At 39.6% G+C, this 12,924-nt stretch overlaps 2 protein-coding genes across 2 annotated transcripts in view; one reads left to right on the forward strand and one right to left on the reverse strand.

The window, feature by feature from the left end:
• Positions 1–2,057: 2,057 nt before the first annotated feature.
• DUS4L (dihydrouridine synthase 4 like) lies at positions 2,058–10,538 on the reverse strand. The gene is made up of 6 exons (XM_026046435.1): positions 10,422–10,538; positions 9,904–10,025; positions 7,417–7,534; positions 6,136–6,258; positions 5,025–5,251; positions 2,058–3,510 (listed from the first exon to the last, which is right to left on the reverse strand). Exons 1-6 carry the CDS (start codon positions 10,529–10,531, stop codon positions 3,263–3,265), a joined length of 948 nt encoding a protein of 315 aa, XP_025902220.1. The 5' UTR covers positions 10,532–10,538; the 3' UTR covers positions 2,058–3,262.
• A 233-nt stretch (positions 10,539–10,771) lies between these two features.
• The window catches only part of COG5 (component of oligomeric golgi complex 5), a 171,260-nt gene continuing 169,107 nt past the window's right edge, over positions 10,772–12,924 (forward strand). The window contains exons 1-3 of the mRNA XM_026046366.1: positions 10,772–10,835; positions 11,365–11,504; positions 12,471–12,528. Coding sequence (XP_025902151.1) covers positions 10,772–10,835; positions 11,365–11,504; positions 12,471–12,528 — 262 coding nt within the window. The remainder of the gene's footprint in view (positions 10,836–11,364; positions 11,505–12,470; positions 12,529–12,924) is intronic.

Below are 12,924 nucleotides of genomic sequence, written 5' to 3' on the forward strand. Positions count from 1 at the left end.
TTTTTCCAGTTGCTGCCAGCAATGCCTGAAGGAAAGGCTGGGTCCCGAACACTGTGCAGAACTTTCCGAGAGCAAAACCACTAGTCACCACTTCAGCCCAGTCCTCACAATGGGAACAGCGTGGCTTTTAGGAAATATTTATAGTATGTTTTCATAAACACATTCAATAAGAAGCAAAAACGAAACCTAAGCACTTAAGGTCTTAGTTATTAAATTTTAGCTATTGGCCTGCAGCCATTATACTCTGCTAAAGCTATAAAAATGTTTTTAAAAGACTCTCTGCTTCAATTGCACAGCGATTTCCACTCCTGCACCGCTTACCAGCTCTTACTGGTGCGGCAGTTTGCCCACGGAGCAGCCCAGCCCTGTGCTGCTTGGCCTGTCCATGCACGTTCCCGCTGGTGTCGAGGCCCAGCCTGCTTTTCCAGTCGGGAAAGCCCAGGACGAGAGACTGCCTCTGTACGGAGCGCTGTGCATTTCCATGGCACAGACACGGCTGCGCGTTCGGCAGCGCCCGGGCGGCTGGTGAATGCAGAGCTTTGGAAAAATGAAAAATCCTCTGAAACACCCTCAGTAAGGTAGAGAAGGCAAGCTGCCGTTGAAATAGAAATGCCCGAGTGTGTCCTAACAACGGAATCCTCTAAATCCTCTACTGAAAGGGGAAGTGGAAGTTCTGCCCTGCTGCGCTCCGGGCTGCCTTGTGCAACTGCTGTGCAACCATCACACGCTGCATTTGCCTGAGCATCMACCCAAGACAGCAGAGGCCCAAAGAACTGCTCCAGAAGAGAAAATGGGATCGTACGGGGAACACGAGGGAGTGGAGGCTCCGTCAGTAGGGTGAAAGGTGCAAGGAAGCAGAAACTTTGATGAAAACACAGCATTTTTGCACAGGGTGGCTTAAAAGAAGAGCTCTATCAGCTGTGGGAGATGCCAAAGCAAAGCTTTTGCATTTTGCTAATTCGAGAAGAACTTTTAAAAAATTGGAAGTTAGATAGGAAATGGAAAGATCAAACACCTACTGATGTTACAATTAAGTTACACAAACAAGGAATATGCCCAGTGATTTTAGAGCTGGAGATCTGTATTTTCCCCTACTCAAAGGGTTTATGAGAAATACGACATTTTAAAATGACTGGAAGTTAAATAATTCTCTCAAAGATAATATCTTTAGCAATTTATAATTACTTATAAACAACATACGCTTGTCATTCAGAGCATGACATCAAGATTCCACTTTTGCCACTTCGTTTTCTGTCAACAGAGAGAAGTGCATGTTCACAAAATTGTTAAGAGCAAGAAGCCATCCACTTCACCTACAGCAGGTGATGATAAATTTCCAATGACTTYTATGGTGAAAAATTGGGCCAGATCAAGCACTCCCTAATTACCAGCAGTATCAACTGCAACCTAAGCCTTATACTTCAGGCAGAAATTGCTGTGTGATTGATATCACACAGGCACAACAACTSCTGCATTCAAAACTGTCAAGAATCTAGTTTCTAAATAGGTCAAGGTATTTCAAGTACTCTAAAGCAGTGTTTTCCCCTCTATTGAAAGGAAAGCCTTGCATTTCTCTTATTATATTGTGCTTTACTTAATGAGCAGCTTTCTCTGCTACTTTGTGCTTCATAGGGCAGTTCTATCAAATGGTACATGACTCCACTGTCATAAATATTGAATGAGACTTGATGACTCGGGTCACCCCTTTCARCCTTTTGGCTTGTATGATGTCTGATACTCCTACTAAAAATGAGCAAGAGTGTTTTATGCCACTGCAATAGAAAAATGATGACAATTTAGATACTTGAACGGTAAGAAGATTTGGGCAATGACATCAAGGGCCAAAAAAAGCTCAGACTGTATATAGAGCATTTAATAAAAATAATTACAACTATATATAAAAGCAAGCCATTTATTTAGAAAATTTAGAACTATTCATTTGTATATTCATAGCAGTATCAGAGTCAGGATTCCTAATTACAAGTAAGCAAGTTTTGGTATGAAATTCTGTGTAAACATACARAGGAAACAAATGAATTGATTACAAATAATTGCACTGCATAGAAGATGTGCAAAGTTTCCCCTGCAGAACAACTGCAGCTGGTGTGCAATTTTATTATCTTGTTCTGATTTTCACTATTCTGTCCTATACAAAGATTCAAAGCCAAGTTGTTGTCAGGCTTTCATAAGCAACATGCCCACAGGCAGAAAAGATTGCAAGAACCCCACAGAGAAAATCTGTGAGCTTTTCTTTGTCCTATAAAGCTCTGTTTTAGTAGGTGAGAGGATTTAATCTTGTATATAATTATTACACAGTAGATAAAACTGCATTTAGTCTGAACATTCAAATCTTGCACTTCAGGCCGAGCTAGTTTTCTACTTAAAACAGTGCAATTTAAAACTTATACACAACTCAAAGTTCCAGATATCAGATATGGAAATAAACCTGGGATAGAAGATGACAGAAAGGATAACCAAGTAAGATGAAGAAATGGTTTAAATTCCTACTCATAATTCATTATCCAGTGCAAGGTACCAATTTTATCAATAAGTGGTATTATAAATACTTTAGGTAATCTCAACTCAAGTATATGTCTTATGCTTATGCTTTAAACAAGATTGGAGGGACTGTATTGGAACCTCCTTTTTTAGGAAAGTTTAGTTGTATACTCTTGAGTTGTATGTAAGTTTTAAATTGCACTGTTTTCAATTAATTAAATTGCAAAAGGAACATAAATTTAAGAGAGTAATATTCTGAGCTTCAAGGTCTCACCAGCTCTGAATATATACAAAAAAATTCCTCAAATTGAAAGTTCACTTTCTCCTAGATAGAGCAAATATTTCTATGATTGGTCCCAAAATTATTCTTTTGGTCTCTAATAGCTGGTGTTATTTTTGACAAGTCCTCATTTTAGTAAGTTTTAGCAAGAAAGATCCCTAAATTTGCAAACATACTCTTATAAGCAATTGTCTTGTACAAAAAATAATTTCCTGGAGTCTTTAAACAGTCAGTCCAAGTAATGCATTATAAACAGARTCCCACATTTATGGAATGTGGACTACTGCTTGAGTAGAAAATGCTAATATAAAAATACTAAAAATATAAACTGTCAAGTTGATCACAATGTAATAATGTATTGAAAATATTTACACAGTATACCAACATGACTAATAAATAGGAGACCAAGTAAAACTACAGCAATGCATTGGCAATTCCAAAATGAAACTCTTCATACAACACATACATACAGAATCTAAGTTATCACACACCATAATGATCATTCAGATAATCTAAAACTGATGAGGTACTTGATAAAACATTGAAAACTTTTTTCTCTTGTTTCGAAGTTATTCGTTCCATCATGTACATTAAGTGATGGTGAAAACATGTAAAAGGAGTTCCGTGCTCAAGAGCAATGCTGACCCAGTCCTGGATGCACTTCAAAGGCGTCTCCTCGTATCCAGCAAACATAGCTGGGTTTGCCAAGAGTCCTCGAGCCACCATTACACCTTCAAACAAGAAATTAAAACAGAAAGTTACAATAAAGTTTACATTTAACATTAAATTTTCCTGTTGATTTGGCATAGCACCTACTATGGCAAACATATAAAGTTTGTGGACTACTACAGAACGAGTTTATAGCTACATCAGAGGAATCCACTTAACATTCCAAGCCCCAAAGCACCTATGTCATCTGTGAGAAAGTTCAACTTCATGATATATCATTCCAGAAATTCTGAAACAATACACAAGATACAGAAAAGAAGCCTTTCTCCCTTGCTTTWTAAACAGCAATTCAGTTGTATTTTGTTTTCATATGCTACACACAAAAGCACTTTTAATGCCACTCAGCTGATTAACTGAACTAGAATCATCCTTCCCACTGCACTCCATGTCTCAGTTACAGGAACTCAGGGACTCTTGATCTGCAGCACATTTTTACTTTCCAGATAAACCAGCATATTGGCAACTCAAATCCTAAACTGTAAAATAAGTCCAGCCAAGTTCAATTGTTATTCTTCTGTGCACAAATGATTCAGTTTTGCTTGCAAAATCACAAGATAAGATGACCAAGTGTGCCAAGTTTCTTCAAGTACTGTACATGTCGAAAAGAAATCCAAAGTTTTGGGATTGTACTTCCTACATTTTATATATATGTTTTTCTTAAAACACAAAAATACTTTATACTTTTGTTTTTTAAGGTCACTTGAGTTAAGAGACCATTCATTTCTATTACATATTTTCTTTTGTATTGTACTCAATATCCCACAGTATTTTAGGCAACAGCTACTTCTGCCTGCTTTGGCCTTGAGAGGGAAGCTGCTATGGCAGTTTGGTAGCATCAATTTCTGTTGTTGTCCCTAAACACTAATAATACTGGCTGTTCTCTGTCCTGTTTGTCTGTAAGATGCAAACTCTGTATTATCTAGACCACTCCTTCAAACCCTATATTGAATTTTCACACTGCCCTGAAATCCTAGACATGTACAGGAATCCACTGTGACAGGCACCAATTAACTGCATGGATTCTGTGATTTTTTTCTGCCTTTTTTTATTTTAACAGTTGTAGTGTAAGACAGATTGGACACCTACAGACAAGACTGTCATTTCTCACTGTGTCCTTGAACCTACCCATCTTAATTGTGGTTAAGCATCTAGCTTAACCTATTTCCTTTTCCTGTGCYATATTACCCCAAGAAAACTACGTCTGTATGCAGGGAATAGCGTTTTCCAAGACAAATTTTATAGCTTGACAAAAGATGAAGAGCTTTGTAAGAAGAGAGAATGGATGTTTGACGATGCTTCTGAACACTACTACTGAATGAGATGGCATAATTAAGTAAAGGGTTTTGTAATTTGCTCTTGAAATCTTTGTGAGTTTATGATTTTGTAAGGCATCCAAAATATCCCTTTTTCGCTCCTCAAAGTATGAAAAAAGTCACTCAAATCATGCCCTACTTCGAGATAAAATACTTAAAAGTTTGATTTCCAAGTTTATATAAAAAGCAGTGTTTAATCTTACCATCTGCTCCTGTCAACTGATGAACRTTTTCAGCATCTTTTAAAGTTTTAATGTCTCCATTAGCCACAACAGGAATGGATATACTTTGTTTAATATTTTTAATTGCATCATAATGTACAGGCTGATGTCTTTCTTCTACATTTCTCCCATGTACTGTAATCCACGAAACTCCACTTGCTTCAGCTTTACGACACAGATCAACTGTTCTTTTTAAATCCTCATGGATCCTAAAATGCCAAGGAAATACCACTTAGTAATTTATTGGAATTGCTTAAGAAACCATCAGGTAACAAAGATGATACAAATAACTAAAGAAATACTGTTGACAGGTAAGGAGACATTTTAATAAAAAAACATATTTTGTTATATTCAAATCAGTATTTAATTTAGTATTGTCCAACTACATAATATCTGAAATAAACATGGTGAGCTTTTGAGTAAAGCCACTCAAAAGATTCTAAAATAAATGTTGCATCAATTTGCATAGTGTTGTGAAGAAAACAAAAAAAACCAAACAAACAGAAAGCAAGCTCTAACAATTCTCCTTTTCTGAGATATCACAAACTGAGTTGAAACATAACTGAACAGCAAAGGTCTTGCAGGASTCATTCCAGGAGTTATTCCAGGTGTTATTCCAATAGTGGACAGAGTGTTGCACGACACAAAGCAGGGCTGAACAAGGCCTTCCAAAAGCTCAGGAGGTGATGAAAGGGATCAGATGCTTTCCCTCTCAGCAGCAGCTGTGGGAGGCCAGGTCTCTGTTTTACTGCCTCTCCCTTAACGGACAACAACATCGGTGGCTCTGGACTCTAGCAGCTCACAAAGTTGTCATGATCATACAGACTATGCTGCCCGTTGCTTTTCTGTTACAGAACCCTACATTTTGAACTTGTTTGAGTTGAATGAACTTAATTTCTTTTGGAGAAGTTTTTCTTAATTTCTTTCTGGCATGCTGCGTGATACCTGGGTTAGCTAAAGGCTATGCTTATTCTACTCTCTGGGATTTTTTCTTTACCATTACACTAACTTCTAAAAGAACTAAAGTTCTTTTACTTTAGAAAATATTGGGGGATTCTTACACATACTGGAAACAGCAGCAAATTAGACCTACCTTATTTTAATAGATATTGAAAACCGAGGGTTGTCAATTTGATTTCTTACATGTCTCACCATATCTTGGACTAGCTCTGGTTTGTTAATTAAGGATGCACCATAACCTTCTGCCATTGCCCATCTTTAAAGGAAAAAGAGAAATGTTTGTAATCTGCATTCAAAACAAAAGGAAAAAAAGAAACCTACTCATCATTCAGCCAAATACAACAATTTCTCTCCTTCTGCCTTGATAATATGTGGTTAAGTAAACAGAGATAGTAGTGGCTGTAGTCCGCTGATTCTGTGATGCATTTGCAGCATTATATTACCTTCAGTCTCTATTTTACAATTAGAACTTTGACTATTAATTATTAGTAATTAATCTCTTCCAGTTCAATCTTCTGTCTACAGAATGGACTCACAAGGAAATCAYGAAAATAAATTACCATTTGATTAACACTGATTTAGATCACAGATAAATAGTCTGGCTCTCCAGAAAAGTGCTTGCTCAAATACTGTAATTATAAGTCATGACAACCTAATTAGAACTGACAAATTAAGTATTTGCGCCATAATATTATCTTTTGCTTTCCTACATTTATTATTTGATCGTTTCACTTAGAAAAACACTGCTTGACAAGTATGTAATAAATGGTTCTCAACTGAGACAGTTAGAGAGAGTCTTCATTTGTGCATTAGTACTCCCTGTCTCACTGACAAGATAAAAAATCTTTATCAATTTATTAAGGGGGTAGATCACTGATTCACTGTATTTATAAACCTAGTAAAAACTGGGAGAAGTTATTTTCAGCACATCCTGAATAATATAATCTGTATAATTACATTTTAGAAACTATCTTTCACTTGCCAAAGTCTGAGACATCAGAGACTTGCCTCATCATTTGGGGAATTGCTACATCACTTCTCAACACACTCTGCAAATTCCTTGTAATGAGGCTCTTTCTGGAAAGTCAAATAGCATGACATGGCATTGGCAATGCATATTGAACAGCTGTTGAGAAGAGATGGGCACTGAATGTTGGCTCACGAATGGAGTATCTCAGAAAGGAAAAGGGGCAAGTTGACAAGTACACCTGGTTTCCTCAGTCTCACCATGATGACAGGCGTCTCAGGGCAGTGTTTTACCACAAAGACATTTCTGTCTTACACTTTAAAATGCTATTACTACCTCAAGCTTTATTTTTTAAGCCTAGACAAAAACGACCATGAAAATGAAGACCAGCATCCTTTACTTTCAAATAATTTAACTGTATTTGCACAGCTTTTTAAAAAACTTTACCTCTGAGGGCAGCCGCAGTTCAAGTCTATCCCGTCTGCAAAAGGACAGACAATTTGGGCAGCATCGCATAAAACTTGTGCTTCTTTAGCTGCAAACTGAACAATCAGTGGATGATCCCCTACTCAAATGAAAAAAACAATTGGAGATTGTAAAAAAATGTGACTGTTCCATTAAGCCTGGATAATCATCAACATTTCTTTCCTAAATTCTTTATAAAGTGTATATTTGTTTACAAAACTGTTAGCAATAGTTGTCTAAATCAGTAACTTGTTTAAAAAGAGTATTAGTTCACTCTATGCGCAAAAAAAATCCCCCCCCCAATTTATTCTTCATATACTTTTTGAATTATTCTTGGATGTTTTTAGACCCAGAAGTCCTAAACATTAAAAACAAGTAAAACCATTACTGTTGCCTCTATCTTCAACATAAATAATCCATCATTTCTCTCACTTTTCTTCATTATTCTCCTCTATTAAAGCAAAATCTCAAAGTTTAAATTAAATTGCCATATAATTTTCAATTGATTTCAAAGGTGGCTCTTCCTGAATTATGGAAGCAGAACCAGGTGTGTTCTATTACTCTCTTTTTAACAGTAGCCTTTTCACCTCTTCTTGTGGGGGTGACACCCCAGCTAAAAATGCTGCCATAATTGATGGTGATGCTGCCAAGGCCTTGCCAGGGCCCTCCTAGTGCTCTGCTGAATCTCCACACACTGAAACTCCTAGCGCTCAGCACAAACCTCCACACCATTCCCCGCTGTGCCACGTAACCTTATGAACTGCTCTCTTGGGTTTAGTGGGAATATGGGGAATCTTTCTGCGAATGACAGGATTTTTAGGGATTATTTATTATCTTATATTAATCAACTTATTTAAATTAAGCTAAACAACTCCCAGGCATTTCCCTTTCTTTGTTGCAGCCCTTTTTTTTCCCCCCCTTTTTGTGCTGTTTTTCACCTGTAATGCAATAGGCAGAGCAGCTTTAGCAGTTTTGTATCAAGCTGGAAGCAAAGTGTCACTGCTCCTCAGCTTGGGTCTGCTGAACTCCTTCTGATTTACTAAGTCCTTGCAGAGRGGCAGACACTCATATGGAAAATGGTCTCCTCTTTTACAGCTGCTGCATTACCTGAATGGTACCTAAAATATCCCGAACAGTCTTAGCACTCACTTTCCATATAAACAATTAGAAGTAGCCTATACCCTCATCTACCCAGTTAGCCCTTCCTTTGTGGAAGGCTATCAGAYTGGGTAAGCTTGATTGCTTAACTAATTGCTTGGTGAATCCATACTTAATACTCCTGGTCACCTTCTTTCCCTTCCCATGCTTAGGGATGATATCCATGATGAATTGTTCCACCACTTTGAGGGACTGAGGTGAARCCTCCTTTTCTTGCCCTTTTTGAAGGCTGGGGTGACACTGGCCTTCCTGCATGCTTCAGGCAGAGGTCCTCATATATTGTCAAGTATGATCTTAAATATTCATTGTTTACACACAAAGAATATTCATGCTTATTTGAAGTTGAATTCTTCTACTAGTAAGAGTCTACCTGTGCAACTCAATATGTCTTTTCTCTGTATTAGACTGTCCTAGTTGGGTGATGCCCCATAGCAAGTGGTCAGTGCTAAAATCATAAAGTTTACTTCCATTGCTATTGCATGAACACYAACACCAATTCAGCAGCATGAAGAGATGAAGACACCATACACAGCACATCTGACAAGGCCAATCTCCACATCAGCACAGCCTCTCTCATGCCTCTTGTTTTACTCTATACTCTGTATGCTCCATTTTACAGTTTTATTGCAGTTACCACATGCCAGCTGACCTTTATCTTTGCTGTTACTTATTTCCATCTATTTTGTACCAATTTCCCCTTACTGTTTAAAGCCGGACCTGTTCGATTCCTTGCATTCCTATTTTTGTATTTTTCCTGGTTATGTCTCTGTGGTGCACCTGAATCACTGCATCTCCCCTTCCAAGTCCACACTATGTTTCCATGGCCAGGTCTTGGCTTGTTACTTCCACCACTGTTGCTGTATCTAAAGCAGTACATTGAAAGCCCCTTCTGWTTCCATCTCCACTGCAGCTAATCTGAATCCTCGTCTTTACAAATCCTTAATTCCACTGTATCAAATGTCTAGTCCATCCATTTTCCCTCCTTTACAATATATTTATTTCTCTTAGAGAACAAGCAGTGAGTTAAGTGCTCACTGATGATACAGCCAAGAAACAGTACCTGCTAGGAGAAGAATCTTTATGTCACCTAAATCAGATTGGAGGGCCTAATTTTCAGGTGGTTTTTCAGTATTTCATWCGACACACTAATAATGATCCACCTCTACTTACTGCACCACTCTTACCTATAGCATTCTGATAGTTTTACAATTAATCAGGTGCAATATCCATAAACTGCTACAGATGTCAAGCTGCATTTACTTGGGCATAAACCACTCTGAAAATTCAATCACTTTTTACAAGAAAAAATACCGTTATTTGTTGTGAACTCGCTGTCCCTGGCCTTGGCAGACCTCACAAAATCAGCCGCCACGATCATCGGGGTGTAGCACAAGTCGCACTCGTACCTCCTCACCAAGCTTCTGAAGGCCAACCTGTGGACACATGAGCATTAAAGATTAATATTAAAGATAACCTGTGGGCACATGAGGGCTAAAGACAAATATTAAAGATAACTTGTGGGCAYATCAGGATTAAAGACTAGTATTAAAGATAACCTGTGGGCACATGAGGGTTAAAGACTAATATTAAAGATAAATTGTGGGCACATGAGAATTGAGGAAAAATATTAAAGTTAACATCCAGTCAGCTATCCCGAAATGCTGTTTTGCCATGAAATACCACAGGAATGCTTAAGTCTAAAATAAACACRTACCACATTGACCTCTCTTTTAAATAACCACAGGGTAAAAAAAAAAAGGAATTAGCTCAAGAAAAGCTCCCTCTTAGGAATGCACTGAAAACACAGGGCTGACATGAGCACGACTTACTTTGAATAACGGACCATCGGGGCGCATATTTTCACAACCTGCCCGGAGTGGAACAAATCCACGGGRTCTTTTAGCGGGCGCCGCTCCGTTTCGGCGACGTCACCGACCATGGGGAAAGAGCGACCGCTTTGGCATCTGGAGAAGGCTCAAGAAGGCGGGAAGCGGGGGTCGGAGACTGGAGCCCAACGTGCGGGGGGCCCCGCCGGCCGCTCCCCGCGTGACGGCCGCGCCCGCCGCCTTCCTCCCCGCCGCCCTTTTCCCGCCGAGCGGGGCGGCCCGGCCCGGCCCGGCTCCGTCGCCCGCCTTGAGCGTCACGTCGCGCCGGCGCCGCTCGGGCTGACGCGGCCGGCATGGAGGAGGCGGCGCGGGGCGGCGCGGCGCCGGCGGCGGCCCTGGCCGAGCTGCGCCACGACGGTGAGCGGCGGCCGCGGGAACCGGGCGGCTGCGGCCCTCGTGCCCACAGCGCGTCCCTGCCCGGGAAGGGGCTGCGGCTSCTCGCGGTGCCGCCGCTTCCCGGTGCGGCGCTCTGGAAAGCGGCGCGGGGCTGAAATGCGGCCGCGGGGCTGCGTGGGGAGCCTCTTCTCCGCCCGAAACGGGTCGCGCGCCACGTTCGCGCCGCCTCGTCCTAGGTCATGGAGTCTGGGGAGGAAGGTGACAGCACCGTTAGTWTGTCCTGCTCGAGGGAAACTTGTGGGGAATAAAGGAAAACACGTGTCCCTTTTTTCTTTTTATTGTTTTTTTCCTATTAAAAAGGAAGTCTAATTTCAAGCCTATTTCTCTTGATTGTGTCCTTAATCACTGTTTTACTTATACCGTGCAACGCAGAGAACGTGTGCTGAAACACGTGGAGAGCTCGATGGTCTGCAGAGCAGATGCTTTATGACCACAAATATTATTTACCTGTGTAGAAACACAAAAATAAAACATATTTATTTTCTTCCAGAATGTTATGCTGACTTCTTCAGGGAAGATTTTGATGTCAAAACTTACACTTCCCAGTCCATCCATCAGGCTGTGATAGCTGAACAGTTAGCAAAGCTCGCACAAGGTATCAGTCAGCTGGATAAAGAGCTTCATTTACAAGTAAGTTTAAAACATCCCTGTTGTCCTGGGGAGGTTGATACAAACTGCTGAAGAGTTGGGTGGTCTCCTGATGCTGCTGCTTCTGAATTATCCAGCGTGCTCACCGTGTGGTCACTAATGGTAGAACTTGCTGCAGAAGAAGCAGTGAATCTCAGTGCTGTTTAGCGTTTAATTTCTGCACTTTATGTCTGTGCTTGGAGTTTCCACTCTTCTTTCTGAGAAGCTCATTAACTCTTTCCAAATGATCCTATTAACAATGAAAAAAAGTGTCTTTTTGGGGAAGATGATTGTGAAGAGATGTTCAATAACTCTGAGGATAACTGAATTTTGCACACTCTTAACGCGTGCTGGAGCCTGGGCTGTGGCTCTGCCTTTAGCTTGGCAAACATAACGTGTATTAACACACTTCCAAGCCTTCCAAAAGGGATTTGAGCTTGCATAGGGCATAGTTTGTCCACACACATAGTTCGTGTGTGGAATCCAGACAGACACTTAAGTGAATTTTGCCATGTGAACACTTGCAAGTTTGTGTTTAGCTGCAGACACATGCCCTGCTGCATCATTAAATTCTTAGAGAATCAGTTTTTAACAATTTACCTCTAGTAAATAGAAATTAAAATACCAAAAATGTGAATATACTTTCTTATTTGGCAGYAAACAAGCTTGCATTTACAGTGATTGTTATATATGAGAGTGTTTTGAAATGTGACTGTACTCTGCTGGCTTTGTTTAATATCTCTTGACTGAGCTGCAATAACTGACCATGTTGTAATTCTGAGTTTACTCTTTTTGTGAGTTATAATACATTTCTGAAAACCTTTTCATTTTTGAAGTGCAGCCACTATTTTCCATGCCTATATAATATAGGAAGATGATGATGCTTTGCTGTTCTTTTCATGATCAAATCTCCATTCTTCTGTGATGATTTCTCATCTCTCTTTTTTCTTCTTTTTTTTTTTTTTTAAGGTTGTTGCAAGACATGAAGAYCTGTTGGCCCAAGCAACGGGGATTGAATCCCTGGAAGGTAAATTTATATTATGCTGGTGCTTCTTTTAACTGAGAAATTACTGTTGATGTTTGCTTGGGCAATGCCATTCACTTTGGCCTATAAAGTTCCCTGTTATAGATGTTACTTTTGAAAAGTAATATTTGGCTGTTCTTGTTGTTATCAGCAGAGGGAGCTCTGGGAAGAAGAGTTGACAGATACTTTCTGGAATACTTACTTTTTGAGTTGTTTTTCTAAATAAGTCAAAGTTTAGTGGAACACTAGCTAAAATCTGTTACTGTTAGTATGAAGTTCGTAAATATGGAATGTGTCACAAAGTCTGCAAATCTTAAGTGAAGAGACTTTTAGCACATAATCTTATCTGCATTTTTTCCACCCTCTGGAAATAAGCTACCGAGTTTAAAATAGGAAGTA

This window comes from Nothoprocta perdicaria, unplaced genomic scaffold, assembly GCF_003342845.1.
Source record: "Nothoprocta perdicaria isolate Ctin4 unplaced genomic scaffold, notPer1 scaffold_44, whole genome shotgun sequence".
Taxonomy (NCBI): domain Eukaryota; kingdom Metazoa; phylum Chordata; class Aves; order Tinamiformes; family Tinamidae; genus Nothoprocta; species Nothoprocta perdicaria.